At 36.9% G+C, this 24,071-nt stretch overlaps 2 protein-coding genes and 1 pseudogene across 3 annotated transcripts in view; 1 reads left to right on the top strand and 2 right to left on the bottom strand.

Moving 5' to 3' along the window:
* The window catches only part of LOC143546483 (thioredoxin H2-like), a 92,447-nt gene that overhangs the window by 23,238 nt on the left and 45,138 nt on the right, over window positions 1–24,071 (bottom strand). The gene's annotated exons all lie outside the window — the stretch shown is intronic.
* On the top strand, window positions 2,007–12,972 carry LOC143546468 (protein NRT1/ PTR FAMILY 4.6-like; annotated as a pseudogene). The gene is made up of 9 exons (XR_013137591.1): window positions 2,007–2,162; window positions 2,278–2,495; window positions 2,990–3,044; window positions 3,092–3,426; window positions 4,444–4,959; window positions 5,023–5,076; window positions 5,481–5,730; window positions 7,725–7,729; window positions 12,683–12,972. The product of XR_013137591.1 is annotated as a protein NRT1/ PTR FAMILY 4.6-like (transcript).
* LOC143546467 (putative disease resistance RPP13-like protein 1) lies at window positions 15,960–20,081 on the bottom strand. Its single transcript, XM_077038136.1, has 5 exons — window positions 19,245–20,081; window positions 18,959–19,150; window positions 16,329–18,891; window positions 16,049–16,114; window positions 15,960–16,006 (listed from the first exon to the last, which is right to left on the bottom strand). Exons 1-5 carry the CDS (start codon window positions 20,079–20,081, stop codon window positions 15,960–15,962), a joined length of 3,705 nt encoding a protein of 1,234 aa, XP_076894251.1.

Here is a 24,071-nt window from a genome sequence, read left to right as displayed (position 1 = left end):
TACCACGTGCGTAGCCGGCAGTTGGTGGAAAAGGAATGGTATACAGCAGGCCTGGTCATTATCAGCCGCTGCCTACCCACCAACTACCAGCAGGGCACGTGCGTAGGCTACTGTTGGTTGAACAGGAACACTGTTGCAGCCGGCCACACCTCCTTGGAAACCTACCTTCGGCTATAAATACCACAAATGGTATGACCATCTCATCTTATCTTGTATCATCATATTATACCTGATATCTGCTCTAGCAATCTCTTAATATACGTTTATATTTAAAGAGCAATCTAGTCTGATTCTCACGCCGGAGGGTGGTCACAAGGAGGAACCCCCCCCTTCTCAGTGACAAGCTCACGGTGTCTGTTTTGCAGGTTATCAGAAGAACCATCTTCTCAGGGTCTAACCCCTCGTGGGAAACATCTATCTAACCCCCAGGTTACCTGTAATCTGCCCGGGGTCCGGTTAGTGTTTCTTCATTTACCTTGCATTTAAACCCGTAATAAGACAATCTCACATTTGTGTGTGTATGTGTGGAGTGAGGTGGGGGTGGGACTCACTGGCAATTGGGTACATGTTAAAGACACAATAAGACCTGTTAATAAAAAAAGTGCGGTAGGTGATTTTTTTATTTTTTTAAATAACTGAAATTAGTAGGCTAGACTCCCTCATTATCTCTTATTGGTACACAAAACTTAAAACTGTCTTATAGTCATGACATATAAAGTATTTAAACGAGTCGTATTCAAGTTTAATATTTGTGTCACGCGCGTCGCCTCTTACCCGTTAAACCTATTAAGACACGAATTGCCAACCCTAGGTGGAAGTGACACACCATACCACATTACCATAGACAAATGAAGACCTTTCTTTTTTATGTCAAGACAAATAAACACTTAGTTGTGATTTGTTTATGTAACACTAAACAATTGCAACGATATAAAAATTAGGATTAACACTTAATTCTGCCTTTAATGTTATTTTTGAATTTTGCAATTGTAACATTATGACACGTCAGCTCTAGCCAGATTTGAATGTAACAATGCATTCGTGAAATCGGATAAGAGGAGTCATAACCAAGGAAGGAAAGATGAGATAAGGTTAAAAAATTATTTCGTGTTAAATTATATTCTCGCTAAAAACACAAATGCAAGCACTTTAATGTGAGTTTAATATAACATTTAATGATTAAATATATTGACTATTTTTGAAAGCAACATTTAATGATATTTATTTAATGTTTTGAGAAATTTGATAACACAGCATTTCATGATTTGTTAAATGATTTTGAGTTTCAACATTTCGTATTTGTTTTTATACATTACATAAATTAACTTGTAACTATTTTAATTTTAATTTTTATTTTTTTAACAATGAACCAGATATACATAAAATTATAAATATAAATTAAAATGACATTTGACCCACTAGTATCTAGTTGTATAATAAGCGTTCCCTCTTTTTTAAGTCTTTTCTTAGTTTTTAATTAAGTTAAAACATTATCCGGTTCATTTACTACTTCACGCTAAGTTTTTATTTATTTATTTATCCGGTTATATTTTATTAAAATTATACATATACAATATAACATACTTAGAATGATTTTATATAATGAGAGAAATGTATATTTTGACTATGCTCTAGAACAGAAGTTGTTCATTTTCTTAATATATTCATGTTTTATGTGTTTCTTGTAGTTTTTATACATACTATATATGTGTGTAGTGTGTCTATATATGCACCAAGGTGTAAGTTGTAAGGATAAACATGCCATAAATGATTGTGATATCATGTTTACCAAGAAAAATTAATTTCATCTGCCAATATAATATTCACACACATGTAACGATTTTAGAAAATTCTAACTTATCCACTATCCACTATATATATGTCACATCTGTTTTAAGATTTTATAATTTCTGAACTCTTTCTTGAGTGAATCATTACACTCCACACTCAAAGGAGAAGATGGCATTCTTGTCTTACCATAGCTCTTGTTTTTATATATAATGTGTATATTGTTTTGCCTTCTTTACTAATAAATTTTACTCGAATGTTCGTGAAGGAGATAGAGCACGAAGCAAACGGGTTGGAAGGTTATGTAGATACTCGGTTTAAGCCTGCACGAAAAGGTCACCATGGCGGTATGAGGGCCGCTTTATTCGTCTTGGGTATGATCTTATTATCATTATTATTTTTAATTTTTAAATTTTTTTTATATATTTGGGAAAGTTTATTGGAGTTTTTTTTGTTGCATTTTAATATTTTATCATTTTATGTATGCAGTTGTTGAAGTGTTGGAAAATTTGGCTTTTTTAGCAAATGCAAGCAATTTGGTGTTATATTTGTCAAAATATATGAACCTTCCTTTATCAAGATCAGCCAATGATGTCACAAATTTTATGGGCACTGCTTTCTTGCTAGCACTCCTTGGTGGCTTTTTATCAGATGCTTACTTTACTAGCTACTATATTTACCTCATGAGTGCTGGCATTGAGCTTTTGGTAACTTTTCTTACTTTTTTACTTTTTATTAATGAATAATCAAAATCATATAATTATTATATTAAAAGTATTTACATTGGGTTAAAAGTTAATTTGAGTTGTGTTTTATTTCAAATTTTCAAGATCGTTAATTTAGCTATAAAGGAACGACTCAAAAGGGTTGAAAATAGACTCAAGGATATTTCATACGACCCCTAAAGTGTTTTATTTATTTATTCAAAAGGGTTGAAAATAGACTGAAGGATATTTCATACGACCCTCTAAGGTGTTTTATTTATTTATTTATTCAAAAGGGTCGAAAATAGACTGAAGGATATTTCATACGACCCCCTAAATTATTTTATTTATTTAACTATAATTAAATCATTTCATTTTTAACAAGTATAATAAAATGAAAAAAAAAGTTTTTGCGTGTCAACTCAAACCAATCCAACCCAATTCCGACTCTCAAAAGGCTATATTTTCCCTATATTTCTTCAAATGTATAAAAACAGGGTTTGATCATACTCACTTTCCAAGCTCGTCCGCCTGACCTCAAACCCAAACCATGTAACAAATCAAAAACAACCATTTGTGAAGAAATACATGGTGGAAAGCCGCAATGTTGTTCATAGGTTTGTACCTAGTGGCTTTTGGTATCGGGGGTATAAAAGGATCACTACTAGTAACAGGAGCCGAACAATTTGATGAAGATAGCCCGAAAGGAAGGAAACAAAGATCGACTTTCTTTAACTATTTTGTATTTTGTTTGGCGATGGGTGGTCTAATCGCGGTCACATTGGTGTTATGGATTGAAGATAATGTAGGTTGGCAATGGGGATTTGGGGTTTCCACCATTGCCATATTTTTGTCAATCATAATATTTAGTTTGGGTTCATGTTTCTATAGATGCAAGATTCCACAAGGAAGTCCTCTTACAACAATGTTTAAGGTATGTGCTTCACTTGTACACATGTTGGTAAATAAGTCAAAACAAGTGTGTTATTAAACAAGTCATGTCTTGTTTGAGGTGGGGCCCACATCCATTTAAAAATTATTTAATTAGTTAAAATGTATTTATGACTAGAGTGCCCAAATCGGTTTAAAACTCAAAATCGATGAAACTGGTTCGGTTTGGTCATAGAAGCCAAAAATGGTTTATGATGGGTTTCAGTTCGGGCTGAAACTGATTACTTGACCAAGTTACAATCGGTTTTTGTTCGGTTTTTGCCCGGTTTTAGTTTCAGTTCGATTAACCGGTTTGAAACCGGTTTTAGTGGAGAAAATTACAAACCGGTTCAAACATACGGTTTCAATCAGTTTCAAATCGGTTTCTACATGATCGATTCCAAACCGTTAGATTTCGTTTTGAATTTTAGGTCAGTTTGGTTAACTAGTTTATATGACCACCTCTATTTATGACTATAAAAGTAATATTATTATGCTAGTAATTTAAATCTTTTAATAAAAATACTATTTAGTAGGTGCATGTATGCTTTGAAAATACAAGCCATCTTAATTTGTAAACAATTTTTTTTGTCTACTTTCAAAAATGATATAAATAAATAATATGGTATTTATGAGCACGAAAACAATATTACTATAACAATAATATTAATCTTTGAATCAACATTTAAATTTAGAAGATTTTATGCTTTAAAAACTTTGGATAATGTTTTAACCTTTAGATAATGAACCAAATGTTACCATTAATGGGATAATGGTTTAAAAGTTGTAAACTTTATACTGAATAATAATGTTACCATATGAAGCTAACTAATTTACAATGGTAGCATGAGTCGCATGAGAACATGTTACAAAATATGTTCGGGTCAAAACATAAGTTTTTGGTACGGGTAAAAACGGGCCATATGGACCCGCAAACACTTAATGGCTCTTTCTTTTAATTTTAAAAATAATTACTTAAAAAGGTTACAAAAACTTATATTATTAACATTTCATTAAACAGGTTCTACTCGCCGCAACTCTAAATGTTTCCAAGACTGAATCCAAACAAAGCCATACCATCACCAACCCGACCCAAAGCCCGTACCTGCTTCTACCAACATATACCGAAGAGCAACAACAAACAAACGACAATGGGCCCGAAACACCAAGCCCGTTTAAACCCACGGGTTTCTAAACCGTGCAATAGAAAACAAATCCGCTTTCGAATCACTAAAATGCTCGGTTGAAGAAGTAGATGTCAAAGTCATGTTACAAATACTACCTATATTTGCTAGCACCATAATACTCAACTGTTGTTTAGCCCAATTAACGACTTTTTCGGTCCAACAAGCGGCCACAATGAACACGACTATCGGGTCATTTGTACTCCCACCCGCGTCACTACCCGTTTTCCCCATTATCTTCATGATTATCTTGGCCCCAATGTACAATCATATCATTATCCCTTTGGCTAGAAGATTGACCAAATCTGAAACAATTATCCCTTTGGCTAGAAGATTGACCAAATCTGAAACAGGTATGTTAACCGAGTTTATTATCTATTATATTCATTAATGTTTAATGTTTAATTTATGTTTAGGGGTGTACTTGGGGTCGGTTTTGGGCTCAAACGGGACCAAAAGCCGAAAACTTGGTTTTTGAGCTTTTAAAAACTGTTTGGTTTTGGGTTTTTAGTTGACAATTTGGGCTTAAATTTTTTTAGCCAAAAAAGAATTGGCCCAGAATAAGTAGTTTGGGCCTAAATCAATTTTTTTTGTTAATTAGTTATTTTTAATTTATTATTATACACCTGGATTACACTATTTATTAAATTCTTATAATTACTTGGCATTTATAATAAAAACTGAAAATGCATAAATTCAGTTCGGTTTCGGTTTTTCCAGTTTAAATTACAAGCAAAGTCGAAACCGAACTGAAAATTCGGTTTTTACGAAAAACAAATATCCAAACCGTCGGTTTTTGCTTTATTTAAGTTATTTCAGTTTCATTGTAATTTTTCTATGTATAAAGAGATCTGATTTTCAATTATTCAATTCTTTCAAGGTATTTCTCATCTCCAACGGATCAGGCTCGGCCTATGCTTCTCGATTTTAGTGATGGCAATTGCGGCCCTAGTCGAGGTCAGGCGCAAGAAATTGGCCAACAACTATGGGCCCGGGCCAGGCCCATTACCCATTTCATTCCTATGGATCGCATTTCAATATTTGTTTCTTGGATCCGCGGATCTTTTCGTGTTGGCGGGTTTAATGGAGTTTTCGTTTAGTGAAGCACCAGTTAAAATGAGGTCGTTTATAATAACCCAAATCGTTAAGATAATAATTACAATAATTTAAATAGCTTAAAATAATAATAATACTTGATAATATAAATTAATTATTAATTTGGAGGATAACGTTGTGATCTTTTAGTTTAAAATAAATAAATAAATAAATAAATAAAGACAATAATAGAGATAAATATGCATAAATCAATCAATAGATAAAACTCAAACACCTTCACATGCATCAAACGAATTCCCAGAGAAAAATGGGATTTCAATCCCTTATCGGCTACAAAAATCTCGATCGATTACGACGCCAGTAACCTCTCATAAGATGTCACGAAGCCCACATATCGCATCTATATAATATCTTTGCTTTCCGTTCGACCTCCCATTCCAATTTCGCCGGAGAACCGCCATCTTCACCCTTCTCCACTTAAATCACCGCTGCCGTCTTCCGTTGTCACTATAGACAGGCATCGCCTCCACCGTTGTTGGTTACTGGGAGGCCGCCACCATCACCTTCTGTTGTGCGTGCCGATTACCGAAGGGAGTCATCGCCACGGAAGCCACTGTCTTATTCCTGATAATTGTTATCGCTCATCCGCCGAGGTACCGAACACGTTCTCTATTTCTATTTCGTCTATGTTTTTAACCTTAGCCAATAACCTTGTGATCGTTGATCTATTTCCGCAATGTAAAACCTTGTTTAATTAGAAGATTTTGTTTAAAACCAAAATTTAAAATACATACGAAGTTCCATGCATGTTGTAAGTGCTCATGCATGTTTTGTGTATAGCCTGTTCGTTATACATATATATACATATATAATTGATACCTAGAGTTAAATATGAAAGCATAATGTAACTAATATGAATTTTCTTTCCTTTATGAATCTGGTATGTATAACCAGTAACCAAACTTATGAATTTAAGTTAGGAATTTTTAAGTATATAAAGAGTTTTGTTGGTTTTAATAAGAAGTTGAAGTTAGTTTCGTTCCTATATAATGAGCAAAAAGGTTTAGTGATTCATAATATATTTAAAGCTCAAACGTTTTTGGATAATTACTAAAATGATCTTATGACGGTGTGTTTAAATAATAAATTGTGAATTTTAGAAGGCATATGTCGTGGGCGGAAATCAACGAATCAACCCATGTAAATCAAATTCGTGTATCTAAATAATAAAATTGTAAATAAACCGTAGGTACTCATAATTGTTGAAGACAAGCCAACTTGTTTACTTTTGCTTAATACATAAGGTACGGTTTCCGTCTTTGTTTCCTCTTAGTATTATTTATATTCCGTTACTTCGTAGTACGGATTCTGTTTTTTCTTCACTCATAGTATTGGTTCGAGTCCATTTTATATTCGATGTCCGTCACTTCGTAGTGCGGATTTTTGTTATCTAGTTCGGTTTATTCGTATGATATGGTTATATTAATTTTATAGCATGCAATAGGTTATATATATTTTGAATTCATTATTGCATGTTCCTGTTTAAATATCTTTTAGTTATACGACTTTAGTTCAGTACTCTGTTACCCGAGCATTTCTGACTTGTCGTTGGGGCGTCAACGACATGGCACTTATCGTGACAGTGGGTAATCAAAGTTCACGGCGTCTCTGAAAGAACTCATGTAGTACCTTGGCCACTTAGAGGCGTATAGATCGATCTTAGCTCCGACTCCTGACTTCTGTTTGAGATGGAACAATGTGTGCACGCCACCCACACCGTCTCCTTGGTGCATGGACTAGCTAGCTGTGTACCCCTCTGTTTAGGCTCTGGGTGCTTCCGTATTACACGACCTATTTATTTTAACATCGTCGTCGTGTATTTTAGTAATTATATTTTGTTTCGCTATATTTCTGGTCCGTTTCGATATGTGTATATGCATTTGGTTATAGTTGAGTATATTCAGATTACGTCCCGATCGTGTATCGGATTATGTTTCGCATCTAATTATAGTTCGGTCTAAAACGTGGTTTTATATCCGCAATAGTTTCAGTTTTATTTCAGTATGTGTTTTGTCTTATGTATGCCTTTACCTATACTATTGTTCTTTCCGTTACTGGGCAAATTTTTGGCTCAACCGTATTTTCTTGTTTTGTTTTTCTTATTTTGTTTTCAGGTAATACGGGACTCGGGGAAATTAGTGATGAGATATAATAATGAAGTTCAAGCTTCTAAAAGTTAATTCATTTTGTTTAATAATATGACGTAGGTTGCATTAATTTTTGTTGTATTTTGGATTGTGGCGTTGATTTGATATCTGTAATAGTAACACGTTAGCCTGTTCCGGGTTGGGGTGTTACAGTTATGGTATCAGAGCTCAGGCTCTTTCCTGTAGAAAACTTAAACAATAAATAATTAATCATGTGAGTTAATGGGTAGACGTCGGGTTAGGATTCCTCTTTTCGTTCTCCGCGTATTCCGTAAATCTTTATCTTTCAGCTCATACGCTACCTTACTTCCAGATGCCTCCTAGAAGACGTGTGAATCGCCAAAACGAGAATGATGCTGGAAACGACCCTCCTCTTGCAACCCTTGTTACTAACGCCGTCAATGCAGCTATTGCGGAAATAGTCCCTAACATCATACAACAGTTGCAGCAAAATAATGCCGGTGGCAACAATGCCGGTGGGAACAACGCCGGTGGCAACAACGCTGGAGGCAACAATCCCCCTGTTGGTATTCATGTCTGGCTTGAGCGTTTTCAAAAGCAAAAGCCAAAATCCTTTAGTACTGCTAGTTCTCCAGTAGAAGCTGAAAACTGGATCGCGCACATCGAGAAACTGTTTGAAGTGCTGGGTGTTGAAGATGTGTTTAAGGTTCGGTTAGCTACTTACAAGCTCGAAGATGACGCTCACAGATGGTGGAAGACACTGAAAGTTGCACGTGGTGGAGACAATTATGCTGCTACACTTCCTTGGAATGAATTCCGTACTTTGTTTTACCAACAGTATTTCACTGATGCTGATCGCAGTGAATATTTGAGAGAATATTCTTCAATTATTCAGGCTAATGATGAGCCCATCGTTGAGTTTAAAAATCGTTTCAGTCGATTGGTTAGTTTTCTTGGCCCAACTGTAGGCACGCAAGAACAACAGACCAACCATTTCAAGTGGGCCATTTGTGACCGAGATAGGAAGTTTATCTTGAACCTCCGTTTTAATGACATAAATGAGATAGTTGATGCGGTTAAGAACCTTAATAATGATAAGAAACACCGCCAGAAGTCTTTTGATGAAAGTCGTAAGCGGCCAAGAGAAAATAATCAGGGTCAATCTTCTTCTCAGGTTGGAACCGAACAGTCCCTTGTACCCCGAGACCGTAGACAGCGTACTGATGGGAATTTCAACAATCAGCCACGAAATGGGGGAAATCAAAATCAGAATCATAGGACCGCACAGAATAATATGCAACAACATCATAACCCCACCAGAGCTCAACCACTTAATCAACAAAACCGAAATACTCCTCTGTGTGGCACGTGTGGGAAACGTCATGGAGGTGCTTGTCGTCGAGCTGAAGGTCGTTGTTTTAGATGCGGAGATGCAGGACACATGATCAGAGACTGCCCTCAGCGGGACCCTAGAGCTAATAATGGAGAAAACGCTAGACCTGCGCAAAAAGATTAGTTCTGGGGAAATTGAAGCCATGAACCGTTTTGATTATCCGTATTTGTTTTCGTTTTAGTACCCCGTATTTCAGTTTATTTGGGTTTGATTTCGTGCGAATTTGGATTTTGTTAAGTTTCACACTCTGTTTATCTGTCATGTTAGAAGACTCTTATGTTTGGTATGTTTGAAGTTTAGCATATTTGGGTCGTGTTTCGTATCATTTATGTCAAGATTTTGACATCATTTTTTTTAGTATATCAACACGTCATTTTTTTTTATATAAGTTTAGTCTTTAAGATGTGTAATGGAAGGACCGTTAGGACACACTCGTAAGGTAAATTGATGATTATGGTCGCGAACGTAACCATGAATTTACAGGTATGTATGTGTGCTACTAAAATCCGTTTTGCAGCTTAATGTTCCTCTAATATTTAGATACGACATTGTCTTAAGTTTTCGCTATTGTCTGCTAGTGTTACGTGTCTTTTATTATATATTTATTTATTTTTATATCAGTGTAGAAATGCATGTTAATATTCAAAATATGTTTTTGAAAATTTACGTTTTAAGTCTTGATTTTTTTTTTTTTTTTTTTTTTTTTTTGTATTCCATTAGTTATCACTTTTTATTTCCACTTATAAGTCACATGTTTCAGTAATCTGTCTTTCGTTTTGGTTATTAGTTACACAATTTAGTCATAGGCTTTAGCTCATCAAAATTTATTTATTTTAGTTATTAGTTATCCACTATGTTATATGTAATTCTGTGTTCAAATGAAATTTTGATTTCCGTTTATAAGAACTAGTATTATCCGATACAAGTTTTAGGTTACCCATAGTTTCGTTCAATATCATCATGGCAGCGAGTCAGCTATTTCAGTTTGGATGGTTTTGATTTCATATGAATTCTGTTTTATATGTCCTAATATTTGTTTCTGAGACTTTGCAATTGTCATGTCTGAATTTATGAAAGTTTTAAGTTTGTTTCGTTTCCGTGATATCCGAAAGTATGTGTCACCGTCTTACAATTTCGAGGACGAAATTTTTTTTTAGGGGAGTATAATTATAATAACCCAAATCGTTAAGATAATAATTACAATAATTTAAATAGCTTAAAATAATAATAATACTTGATAATATAAATTAATTATTAATTTGGAGGATAACGTTGTGATCTTTTAGTTTAAAATAAATAAATAAATAAATAAATAAAGACAATAATAGAGATAAATATGCATAAATCAATCAATAGATAAAACTCAAACACCTTCACATGCATCAAACGAATTCCCAGAGAAAAATGGGATTTCAATCCCTTATCGGCTACAAAAATCTCGATCGATTACGACGCCAGTAACCTCTCATAAGATGTCACGAAGCCCACATATCGCATCTATATAATATCTTTGCTTTCCGTTCGACCTCCCATTCCAATTTCGCCGGAGAACCGCCATCTTCACCCTTCTCCACTTAAATCACCGCTGCCGTCTTCCGTTGTCACTATAGACAGGCATCGCCTCCACCGTTGTTGGTTACTGGGAGGCCGCCACCATCACCTTCTGTTGTGCGTGCCGATTACCGAAGGGAGTCATCGCCACGGAAGCCACTGTCTTATTCCTGATAATTGTTATCGCTCATCCGCCGAGGTACCGAACACGTTCTCTATTTCTATTTCGTCTATGTTTTTAACCTTAGCCAATAACCTTGTGATCGTTGATCTATTTCCGCAATGTAAAACCTTGTTTAATTAGAAGATTTTGTTTAAAACCAAAATTTAAAATACATACGAAGTTCCATGCATGTTGTAAGTGCTCATGCATGTTTTGTGTATAGCCTGTTCGTTATACATATATATACATATATAATTGATACCTAGAGTTAAATATGAAAGCATAATGTAACTAATATGAATTTTCTTTCCTTTATGAATCTGGTATGTATAACCAGTAACCAAACTTATGAATTTAAGTTAGGAATTTTTAAGTATATAAAGAGTTTTGTTGGTTTTAATAAGAAGTTGAAGTTAGTTTCGTTCCTATATAATGAGCAAAAAGGTTTAGTGATTCATAATATATTTAAAGCTCAAACGTTTTTGGATAATTACTAAAATGATCTTATGACGGTGTGTTTAAATAATAAATTGTGAATTTTAGAAGGCATATGTCGTGGGCGGAAATCAACTAATCAACCCATGTAAATCAAATTCGTGTATATAAATAATAAAATTGTAAATAAACCGTAGGTACTCATAATTGTTGAAGACAAGCCAACTTGTTTACTTTTGCTTAATACATAAGGTACGGTTTCCGTCTTTGTTTCCTCTTAGTATTATTTATATTCCGTTACTTCGTAGTACGGATTCTGTTTTTTCTTCACTCATAGTATTGGTTCGAGTCCATTTTATATTCGATGTCCGTCACTTCGTAGTGCGGATTTTTGTTATCTAGTTCGGTTTATTCGTATGATATGGTTATATTAATTTTATAGCATGCAATAGGTTATATATATTTTGAATTCATTATTGCATGTTCCTGTTTAAATATCTTTTAGTTATACGACTTTAGTTCAGTACTCTGTTACCCGAGCATTTCTGACTTGTCGTTGGGGCGTCAACGACATGGCACTTTTCGTGACAGTGCGTAATCAAAGTTCACGGCGTCTCTGAAAGTACTCATGTAGTACCTTGGCCACTTAGAGGCGTATAGATCGATCTTAGCTCCGACTCCTGACTCCTGACTTCTGTTTGAGATGGAACAATGTGTGCACGCCACCCACACCGTCTCCTTGGTGCATGGACTAGCTAGCTGTGTACCCCTCTGTTTAGGCTCTGGGTGCTTCCGTATTACACGACCTATTTATTTTAACATCGTCGTCATGTATTTTAGTAATTATATTTTGTTTCGCTATATTTCTGGTCCGTTTCGATATGTGTATATGCATTTGGTTAAAGTTGAGTATATTCAGATTACGTCCCGATCGTGTATCGGATTATGTTTCGCATCTAATTATAGTTCGGTCTAAAACGTGGTTTTATATCCGCAATAGTTTCAGTTTTATTTCAGTATGTGTTTTGTCTTATGTATGCCTTTACCTATACTATTGTTCTTTCCGTTACTGGGCAAATTTTTGGCTCAACCGTATTTTCTTGTTTTGTTTTTCTTATTTTGTTTTCAGGTAATACGGGACTCGGGGAAATTAGTGATGAGATATAATAATGAAGTTCAAGCTTTTTAAAGGCTATTCATTTTCGGTTACTTGAGTAAATATAATTTGACTTAGGCTTATTCGAATTTTGTTATGATGTCTGTAATAGTGACACGTCAGCCTGCTCCGGGTTGGGGTGTTACATCGTTAGCGACTTCGTTTTCGTTTGCTTCTTTGGCAATGGGTTATTACCTTAGCAGTGTGATTGTCTCGGTCGTTAACGGTGTCACGGGCCGAGGGGGCCACCACCCGTGGTTGTCCGGTTAGAGTTTGAATCATTATAAGCAAGAGAGGTTTTATTGGTTAATGTTTGGTTTGAGTTCGTTGAATTTTTGTAATTATTTGTTTTGGGCTAAACGTTATAAGTATAGGGTGATAATGGCTGTAATTAAATTGTATCAAGTTATGGTTGTAATGAAATTGTTCACCAAACTACTTTAATATTAATATTATCATCAATGTTTTAAAAGCCTGTTTTTAACTTGTACTGGATGTGGTTAAATATTTGTACAATCGTTTGAACCGGGATGTATTGGGAGGTTCAATATAAATACAACTAAAAATAACCCAAAAGTACATTAATATATCACATCTGAACCAAACATCACACGTAAACAATGATCGAGTCGGATAGAAAGTTGTACATTGTATACAAATTTGGTCAACTAAACAAGATGTAAAGTAACTAACCATGAATTTGTAGGATACGAAATTGGTTGATTAACAACTCGTTTACTGTGTTTACTCATTTAAGTTTTATCCGATAGGTTAAAAGTCATTTTAGAAAAATATGGTCCTAAAAAAGTATAAAAATTCTCTTGGGTTTAAACTGGCATTTAAAAAAAACGGTGGTTCGATGTTCTAGCATACCGCCCGAAAAAACTTGGCTCTAAATACCGGCTCTGTTACCGAAAACCTGGTATTCGGCCGGTTCGTACTGGTTTTTTAAAACATTGATTATTATAGCTTTAATGTCTACTAAGTAATAATATCATTAAAAGGGATGTAGCTCAAATGGTAGAGTGCTCGCTTAGCATGCGAGAGGTACAGGGATTGATACCCCGCATCTTGATTTTTTTAAAAGTCATTATTTTCGTTATGAAAACCGTAAGTCCTACTAGTCAGTCGTAAGCTAGTTATTTATTACAATATATTTTACTAAACAAACATTATTTTAAAACGATCGGATTCTACTTTTACTTCTACATTACTAACAGTGCAGCACTCGACCTAATAGGGAGAGACACTGTTTTACATAGCTGGATACCGCTAAGTCAAATGCACTTTGGTCATTGAATAATGAATAAACAAATGTGAATAGCCGTATAGGGTCGAGATCCTGTATTAAAGTCAAGTTTTTAATAAGTTGATCTCGAGTAAGTTAAAGTACAACTCGACTCCTTCACTTCTACTAAAAACGATTAAAAAGTAATGTATTCTCGGCTTCCTAGCATCGATTGTTGACCAAATTTGAGAATTAATTTGAAAGTCCATGACACTTATAATTAGCAATGTGCAGTGTGTGCTTGTATCGATACAGAAGTAGTCACGCATCTTCCAACTCGAGTTTTTGTTTTTGCAGATATGTGGTATGGTAGCCATTGGGCACATTATAATGCTCGTTAAATGATCATTTTGTCAAGACACTAGGTTCAGTTTATCTAACGTTTAAATGATATATATATTTAGTTTTCGGTATTTGTTTACTTTAAAATTTTATACTACACTGCTTGAGTTCAAGATGGTGTTGCAGAAGAAGCGGTTGGTCAAATTTTTCTTGATATCAAAACTTGTTAATGAAATTGTTGTTTGGTTAATTTTATAAAAAACTGACTGCAGGACTTGATGAATTCCATAGCATAATAAAGTCAACCCCTCTAGCCAATATTGTGTAGCATCGAAAATTTTACTTTATTTAGTTGTATGAAATAAACTTAACTTGTAACAGAATGTCAGAATGTGTCAGCGAACCGAAAAACTACATGGCCCGTTTGACTATATTTTGACCCATTTGACCAGTTTCATGTTAAGTTCCTATTCGTTTAATTATAATTCACTGCCTTTCATTTTAATACACCATATTTTGACCCGTTTGACTATATACTGACCCATTTGACCAGTTTCACTTTAAGTTCCTATTTTGACCTGTTTAACTTAAATTCACTGCCTAAACCGCTTAATTCACTATGTTTTGACTCGTTTCATTTTAATACACCATATTTTGACCAGTTTGACTGTATTTTAACCCATTTGACTAGTTTCACTTTAAGTTCCTGTTTTGACCACTTTAATTTCAAGTCACTGCTTAAACCGCTTAATTCACTATGCTTTGACCAGTTTCATTTTAGTATATTTTGACCCATTTATATATCAATTCACTATATTTGACACGTTTCGGTTTAATTCACTATGTTTTGACCCGTTTCAATTTTATACACCATATTTTGGCCCGTTTCATTTTTAAACACCATATTTTGACCAGCTCGTTTCGCTTAACTATACATTGACCCATTTAACTTCAGTTAACTATCTTTTGGCCCATTTATATATCAGCTCACTATATTTTGGCCAGTTTCATTTCAGTTAACTATACTTTGGCCCGTTTATATATCAGCTCACTATATTTAGGCTTGCCTTGATACGAGTTTTTAACAACTAGATCATTATAAACTTAAAGTGTTACAGATAAATTATATATAACATTCCACTTAAAGTTACATAACCAGGAACTTACACAACAGATCATACATAATGTATAAACATAGACTAATATATGTATATAAGTCGTGTTTCATATTGTTGTATAAATGTATATAAGTCGTGCTTTGACCAGTTTAATTTTAGTTCACTGCCTAAACCGCTTAATTCACCATGTTTTGACCCGTTTCGTTTTAATTCACCATATTTTGACCTGTTTAGTTTCACGTCATTATATTTTGACCCGTTTACGTATCAACTCGTTATATTTTGACCCGTAGAATTTTAATACACTATTTGAATTGCTTAATACTTATCACTATGTTTTGACCCATCTCATTTTAATATACCATATTTTGACCCGTTTATATATCTATTCACTATATTTTGGCCCATTTCGTTTTAACTCACTATATTTTGACCCGTTTCACTTTTTGTTCCTATTTTGAACCATTGAATTTTACAACCTGAACCGCTTAATTCTAATTCACTATATTTTGACCCGTTTTGTTTTAATTTACCATACTTTGACCTGCTTTATATTAATACAACATATTTTGACCTGTTTAGTTTCAATTCATATATGAATTCACTGTATTTTTAAATATAAGCATTTATCAAAGGTCCTAAATTATATAAAACATTCCACTTAAAGTTACTTGACCAGGAACAGGAAAATAAAAACTGACATCACATAATATTTTTCTAAACAAATCCAGATGCAAAGCATTCTAGCACACATATTGTAACTGAAAACGAGAAGACACGAAGACTGAAACTGAAAACAAGAATGTAAAATTTTGTCAACTTTTAGTTTTACCTGAAGATAACCCCTTTGAAGCTTTACTTGTCATGTGGAAGATTTTGTCAATGATGAAACCGCACCCTGCGAAAATCATAATGTACAGAAAATATATCATGCATAGAAAATCACAAATAATACATTTATGAACAAGGCGGTAACAGTCACAAACCTGATTCACAAAGTACCCAAGCATGCCATGGTCACGGCCACACATGTAGGTAAGGGATTTGAGAGAAGATGCCTTTTTTTTCACCACACTTTTTTTTCAGTTTTGGGGTGTCAACCAAACGCAAACTTGAAAGTGAAAGGAGTAGTCTTTCTGGCAGATCTTTAAGCTCAGGGCTTGATCTGATACAAAGATCTTCAAGGCATGTGAGGTGTTGCAGGCCCTCTGAAACTGATTTCAACTTCTTAAATCCGCAGATTTCTAAAGATTTTAGAGACGGTGGAAGAAGAAAACCAATTTTTGCAAATGAAACTACTCCCAAGTTGTCACCATATAAGGTTAGTTTAGAAAGCGTGGTTGGGAGATTTTGCAGCCTCCACTCTGAAATGGGATTCTTTAACCCCCCTCCTACTGTTAGGTCTTCTAAGTTGGGAGGCCACCCGACCCAATTAACAGAATAATCTAGACATGGGCAATCAACGATCTGCATTTCTTTCAATGACTCCATCATTGGCAAAATCGCATGAGGAAACGAGTTCAAATTCTTGCATCGAATTAGCTTCAGGAATTCCAAGCAACGAAACGGAAGAAAACCGTAACCTTCTTCTGGAATGGATACTATGTTATCACAATCATCTATTGTTAAACTTGTCAGATGATTTAGGTATCCTTTATCCAACAACCTCAAATTCAGCATACTCTCAATCTTAAGAGATTCAAGTGACACCAAGAAGTTGTCTTTAAGGCAACATGGATCCACAACATCACAACAATCAATGGTAAGCTGCATTAAACTGGACGAGAGGCCGTCCGTTGTTGAGAAGGTCACAGATGCAAGTGAAGGGCAATACCTTATTACCAACGTCTCAACGTTACTTGGACAATTGTAACTCTCTAGGGTCTTACAATTTGATATTCTCACATGTACAAGAGATTCCATGCTCGTTGCCTTTTCCTTCCCGAGTGATACCAAATTGGGACACAAATATACATCCAGCGCCCATAAACTCCTAAGAAACTCTTCTGATTCCCACAAGTGTGTAAGTTCATCACAAGACATAATAGAGAGAGAATGAATTGCCCGAAGAGGCCATAAAGTTTCTCCATATAGCTGAGCAAGTCCTTTAATTCTATCTATATGCAAGAAATCAATTGATGAAGACACACCGACCATGCTTCTTAACACCACTAAAGAGCATTCTGATATATGTATATCCTGAAGTGATGGTATTGGCTTGATTCTCACCACATCTAACTTCGGGCAATTTACTAGTTCTACTTTACCAAGACTAGGAAATGCTTTAGCTTTGTCGTCACCATCACATAACCATTCCTTCCAACCGAGCATACGCCAGAAACTCAACTTTTTAAGCGATGGAAACGCAACACCATTGTAAGACAAAGACGGTGCAAGGAACTCTGAATCCAACCTCTCCAACCCATGCATGCCTTCAACAAGCAAATCTTCAAGTAAGGGCAGATATCCAAGTGTTGGAAAGTGTGAACAACGTTCACAACCACTCAATCTAACCTTGGTTAAACAAACAAACGAGGGATCCCCAACCCAACCAGGAAACTTTATTCCCCCATAGTAGTCGATCGTCAAGCTTGTCAACTTCTGAAAAGGTCTTAACCCTTCAAGTACTTCATACTCGGTTGCTTCATTTCTTGAACCATCAAACACTTCACTCCATTGCAGATGCAAATCACGCACTCCTTTCTTTTCTACTAATTTCCCCTCTTTTGCCTGTAACGCATTTTTCACTTTGTGCAGGTCATTGATGGAAAAATGACCTTGAAGATGCATTAGGTCCTTAAGAAGAGAAATGTTGTACTCATCATTTTCTCCAATAACAACTTTGGTTAGTGTGTGTAGACCCTTTAACTCACTAATTCCTAATGGCATCTTTTTCAATAATGGAGTGCGAGTGAGGTCGAGATGTCGTAAGTTTATTAACTTTGAAATGCTATCTGGCAAGCTAGATAGGTAATAACACTCATACAACAACAAGCTTTGTAGATTCTGAAGGTCACAGACTTGTTCGGGTAAACACGCGATCGGAGTGTTGGAGATATTTAGGTACCTCAGATGCTTAAACCTACCAATGGACTCGGGTACCTCTGTAATGTTATAACCAGCTAGGCTTAGCACCCTTAGGAATTTCAATTGGGGGAACAGTTCTAAAATAGCCTTTTTTGGTACATTTAGGTTTTTAAATTGAGGTAACCCTGTAGCTTCCATGGGTAGGAAGGTTCTCAAGCGTCTAGCATTAAGTAGTTCCTTGAACTTATTGTATGGTTCATATCGTTTTTGAATAAAAGAAACATGATGGACTTTCTCAACAACTCCATTCCTTTGGTAGCTGTCTATCTTACCATCCACCTTTAGAAAGAACTCACCCGCAACACTTGTTGCCAAGTCACGGACCAGGTCATGCATCGTATATCGTGAGATGTCGTTGGCGGAACGCTGAAAGAATGACCTCGACACTAGTTCTGTAAAATACTCGCCGCCTAAAATCTCCATTGGTTTGACTTCATCTAGGTTACACAAATATCCTTCCGCCATCCACAACAAGACCAGTTCGTCCTTGTCAAACATGTAGTCCTTTGGTAATAAGCAGCAGTACTTGAAGACTCGCTTCAAATCCGCTGGGAGGTCGTAGTAACTCAGCTTTAGAGCGGGAATAACCTCATTGTTATCATCAAATTTCCATATTTTCCTCCCAGTCATCATGATTGGATTTTGTTCTAAATACCCTCCCAAGTGCTCTCAAAGCCAAAGGCAACCGATCACATTTCTTGATGATATCCTTACCGTGCAATTTAACCGCTTGGTTCCAATCGAAGTTTTGTTCACACGACGCGTGTTCAACAAATAAAGATAGAGCGTCTTCATCTGACAAAAGATCGAGAGGGTAAGCGTGAGTGGAGTTCATTGCTGAAGCAACCTTGGTATTCCGTGTTGTCACCAGAATTCTACTTGCAGAAGATCCTAAGGGAAAAAGGGCGTTTGAGGGTTCTCCACTTTTTGTCTAGAACAACCAGAAACTTCTTATTTGAAAGTTTTCTTTCAAGGGCCAAATGAAGAAGATTTAGAGTACTAATATCTCCATCTTCTGTCTCTTTTCCACCCACGGCTAGAAAAACGGCTTTGCTGATTCCATATACATCAAAATCATCCGAAACAGAAACCCATGCTATGAGCTCAAAATGATTCTTCACTTGTTCATCATTGTACAGAAGTTGGGCAAGAGTGGTTTTGCCAATCCCGCCCATACCAACTATGGACACGACCTTGAACGTTTGAGCCTGGCTGCTTGAAGATTCACTGCCCAACAACTCCCCCAACATCGCCTCTTTATCGCGTTCCCGGCCTACAATTTTCTCATCAGTCTTTGAAGTTTCCTCCAACCGTCTAGTAACATTACGTGGCCTTTCGACCAAACCAAGAAGCTGTGTACGCTTATACAGGTCATCCAATTTCTGTGTAACCTTTTTTAGCTTAGAACCCATCTTGAGAGCATACTTAGTGGAATGAACTTTGGACGGAACGTACTTCAATACCCTTCTGCTTCTGCTGCTGGTGCCTGCATTAGCCAGCTCGCGTCTCTTAGCTTCGATGGCCAAAACGTCGACCATGTCTTCCAATTCATAAGTCAAATGTTGAAGTTGGTTCAACCACACTTGAACTGATTTTTCTCTTAACTCCTTCTCGCCCGCATCTAAAAGTAGAGCTTCGATTTGGGTCAAAGCGTTTTGCAGCTTCTGAAGCTCAGGCACAACGTCTAAAGTTAGAGCCACGTCTTTCAAGGTATACAACGCCAGACTTATAAGCAAGTCTTTTATGGCGGAGAAAGCAGCAGCTTCACCGGAAGCCATTGTTGTGTTCAGTTAGGATCTGCAAGAAAGAAGTAAGTATATTATAAGCCTGCAGTAACATCTTGCCTTTAACAAAAGGTACACTCAATAACAGCCTTATTAATTATTTAAGTAACTAGCTGGCCATTAATCATCACACCATACATATGCAGATAGAAAGAAAGTAACATGAGAATTAATATGCATATATATATATATATATATATATATATATATATATATATATATATATATATTTCGAACAGGGTACCATGAATTCATTGATATACATCAATGGCAGAGATCATTTATGTAATAGTTTTAACAACTTAAAAAACAGAAGCGATTAGGTAATCGGGCATGATCATGCATATATATATAACCTAAGTAGTAAACTAATTAGAAAAGTTATATAATAATACTAACTAACATCTTGCCCTTAAGCTTAAGCTTTTACTCATCCCAAATGAAAGAGTTGTATCAACAGTATGATAGCAATGTTCATGATCTCTAAAAGTGTTCCCAAAAGGCACACTCATGAACAGTCTTATTAATTATTTAAGTAACTAGAAATTAAAAAGTAGTACATATTACACAGCCGACCACTAATCACAACTATACATAACATATGCATATATACATTCGAACAGGTAGCATGAAATTGTTGTTCATATTCAATATTGCAGAGGTCATTGATGTAATAATTTTAACAACGAAGCGATTAGTTAATCGGCCATGATCATATATATATATATATATATATATATATATATATATATATATAACCTAAGTAGTAAACTAACTAGAAAAGTTATATAATAATACTAAGTAGCTAGGTTAGGGTAAATCAACAATATTATTTTACCCAAACAAATCAGCTCAAAAGGGCAAGAAACTAATAATAACAAAGCAAATCAAAGAATAAAGAATAAAGAAAGAAATGAAGTACCTAAGCTAGCTTTGATCACAAACCAAACACTATTAAGTAGTAAACTATTTATTTGCATTATGTATTGGTTTAACAAACAGATCCGTTAATTAGTTAATCAATCGATCATGATCATAACCTAAGTGGTAAACTATTACATAAATAATACTAAAAAGCTAGGTTAGGAAATGATATGTGAAGAAACACTAAGTGAACCCTGGATAGATTATAGATAATCTGGGGGTTTAAGTAATGTTTCTCACGGATGAGATCTAGCTGAGAAGGCTGTTCTTCAGGAGACCTGCAAAACAAACACCGTAAGCTCGTCACTGAGAAGGGGGGGGGTTCCTCCTTGTGACCACCCTCCGGCGTGAGAATCAGACTAGATTGCTCTGAATATAAGTGTATATTAAGAGATTGCTAGATAACTGGATAGCAGATGATCTTACCATTCCAAGATGTTGGAGTATTTATAGCCGAAGGTAGGTTTCCAAGCAGGTACAGCCGGCTGAATAGTATTCCTGTTCTACCAACAGTGGATTATGCACAGGCCATACTGGTTGGTGGATAAGTTACGGCCAACAGTAATAAAATCGGCTGCACTATTCCACCAACTGTAGCTTATGCACGTCCCACCTACTGTGGATTATACGCAGGCCATGCTGGTTGGTGAATAGGTTACGACCAACAGTAATACTATTCTACCAACTGTAGGCTACGCACGCCCGTCAGTAGGAGTTGGTGAGTAGGCAGCGGCTAATAGTGACAAACAGTACTAGAGGGTGCTCCTCCTCGTACTGTTGTCGGTGAGCTGTCACCCTGTGATTGGCTCATGGGTTGTTCTGGTCAGATCGTCTGTCCTATCCATACCTTGGTAGGTATAGTACAAAAGATCTTTCAGAATCATACGGACTGGCTCATTTTGGTGGGATTGTTCCCGCCTTGCTCATTCCTTCATGTGACTACTGAAGTAGCTATTGCCTTGTGCGTGTAGCCCTGCTGTCTGCGGGTAGCCTTCCCTGATGGCTTGTATCCGCAACTGCGGGAACAGGCGGGGTACTTCACCATTGGGAGGCTTTCCCTGCGTGTACAGCTTGCGTACTGCGCGTAAGATTCTATGAGCATGGTGGGTCCTGCGGGAGTAGATGGCCTTTGCGCAGACGTCCCTATTCAAGGTGAGTCTTGCGGGACCAACTGGTCTCTGCTGGGACCTACCTCTTCAAGTCCCCCCAGTCCAATGTTCTTCTCATGAATGTTTAATAAAGTGAGGTGAACTTTTGGACTTTAAGCAAGGGGTTTTGAAAAGGGTTTTTAGTTTTAAGGTTCTCCGTGGGGATTCTTCCCGCGGGTTTCCTAATGTCACTTGCAAAAATTCCCGATTTTTTTGCTTGATCTTTGGGTATGATGCGGGTAGGTATGTAACCTTCTCGCAAGTCAGGAGCGTTGAGTCTCACTTGTGTGGATTCTCCTTGAGGTTTTAGTGGTTTTGAACATAGTGATCAATTATGTTTAAACCACCAATTCCATCCTGGAGCCTCAACAATGTAGTTCTCGACGTTCCCGCTATGCGGGGATGTTATTTCCGTTTCCGCAAGCATTGCCCAGAAGATCCTTCTTGGTTTCAATTCCCCGCGGAGCGCTAGGTATGTGAAGGGTTTTGCCTTAACACTGTACCCGCGCTCGTCTTACGGTTACTTTACTTTCAAGGTACCCCTGGCGTCAATTCCCTGCGGGTGCTAGGTATGTGAAGGGTTTTGCCTTAACACTGTACCCGCATCCGTCTTATGGTTACTTGGTTGCCAAGGTAAGGGGTATTTTCCCGCTTACTTTTGAATCTTTTTGAATTTTAAATTTTGAAATTCGAAAGGTTGGTGAGGATAAGAACAGTCCAAACATCTGAAACGTCGTGCGACGGTTTCTTCTGACTGTGTCAGGACGTGCAGGAAGTTATGGTGACGTGACAGTACATGGTCATTCCAGACGCTTTTTCAGGCGCGTGGGCGCGATTTTCCGGGCGCGTGGCCGCGAAATTACTGGCACGCGTCCTTTTTACAGCTGTTGCCAGCTTGCTTTTTGCCACGCGTCATAGTTTCATTGCACCCTCGATTTCTCTCTCCTCCGCATTAAATTCACCGCATTAATTGCGATTAGTATATAAAGGGGGAGAGGGTCCTTTTTAATTCACACCTTCACCTTTCTCTTCTTCTTCTTAGCGATTTCCGGCAAATACTCCCCTTTTCAGGCAAGCATTTTCCCGAAATCGCTTTCTTTCTGCAAGATGTCTTCACATGATCTCGAGTCTACCACCGATGACAGGAGTACTGCTGGCGAGTGCCACTGTGCTCTGCCCGGCGATCAGTACCGGTATGTTGTTAGGAAGTTCATGCTCGATCCTCTCGAGCCTGAGTTTCCTGAACCCCATCAGACCGTGTACGATGCCCCCAGTGGCAAGATCGGGGTATATGCTGCATTCTTTGTTTATGGGAACCTTAGGTTCCCATTGACAAAGTTTGTTTACCGTGTCCTCGAAAGGCACGGTGTTCATCTGACCGAGCTGCACCCAATGGCGATCGCGAAGATTCGCCACTTCGAGTGGGTGTGCCGGATATTGGGTGTTGAGCCCTATGTGGACCGCCTGATGACCTTCTATACTTGGAGGTGCATCCAGGGGTGGTACACCCTGACAACCCGGATCAAGGGTTTGAAGATTTGCGCGACCGAGCGCAGTCTCCGATCGTGGAAGCGGGAGTTCTTCTACATTTCTGCCCGCGCCGTCCCTATTGCCATGAAGTTTAAAAATGGCCAAGCCATTCCGAGCCATCACGCCACCAACTACCAGGAGGCGGAATGGTTTGCAAAGATATCCCGGGTCCAATCTCCGGTTTACCGGTTTGCGGAGTCCGGGATGGTGATGCTGGGGATGAGCCGGGTTTGGAAGGAGGCGTCTCAGGTTCCCATCCATCTCGAATACGGTTTGAACTCTACTCCTTATGGTATGTCTTGTCTTTCTTGCTGATATGAGTTTGTCTTCTAACTGTTTCTTTTCTTTCAGAGGGGAACAATTTGGAGTCGCTCCTGTACCC

This window comes from Bidens hawaiensis, unplaced genomic scaffold (assembly GCF_021521415.1).
Source record: "Bidens hawaiensis isolate Kalapana, Puna unplaced genomic scaffold, B.hawaiensis_p1.1 tig00014352_1, whole genome shotgun sequence".
NCBI classification, from domain to species: Eukaryota; Viridiplantae; Streptophyta; class Magnoliopsida; order Asterales; family Asteraceae; genus Bidens; species Bidens hawaiensis.
This window is presented reverse-complemented; position numbering and strand designations above follow the sequence as displayed.

What these genes read in the sequence shown, in the direction of transcription:
- LOC143546467 (XM_077038136.1), bottom strand. Translation starts at nt 20,081, where the DNA reads ATGGCTTCCGGTGAAGCTGCTGCTTTCTCCGCCATAAAAGACTTGCTT. An exon ending in TTTCAAATAAGAAGTTTCTG is followed by an intron (nt 19,151 to 19,244) that starts GTTGTTCTAGAC and finishes CGGAATACCAAG; the next exon opens with GTTGCTTCAGCAATGAACTC. An exon ending in CTTTGAGAGCACTTGGGAGG is followed by an intron (nt 18,892 to 18,958) that starts GTATTTAGAACA and finishes GATAACAATGAG; the next exon opens with GTTATTCCCGCTCTAAAGCT.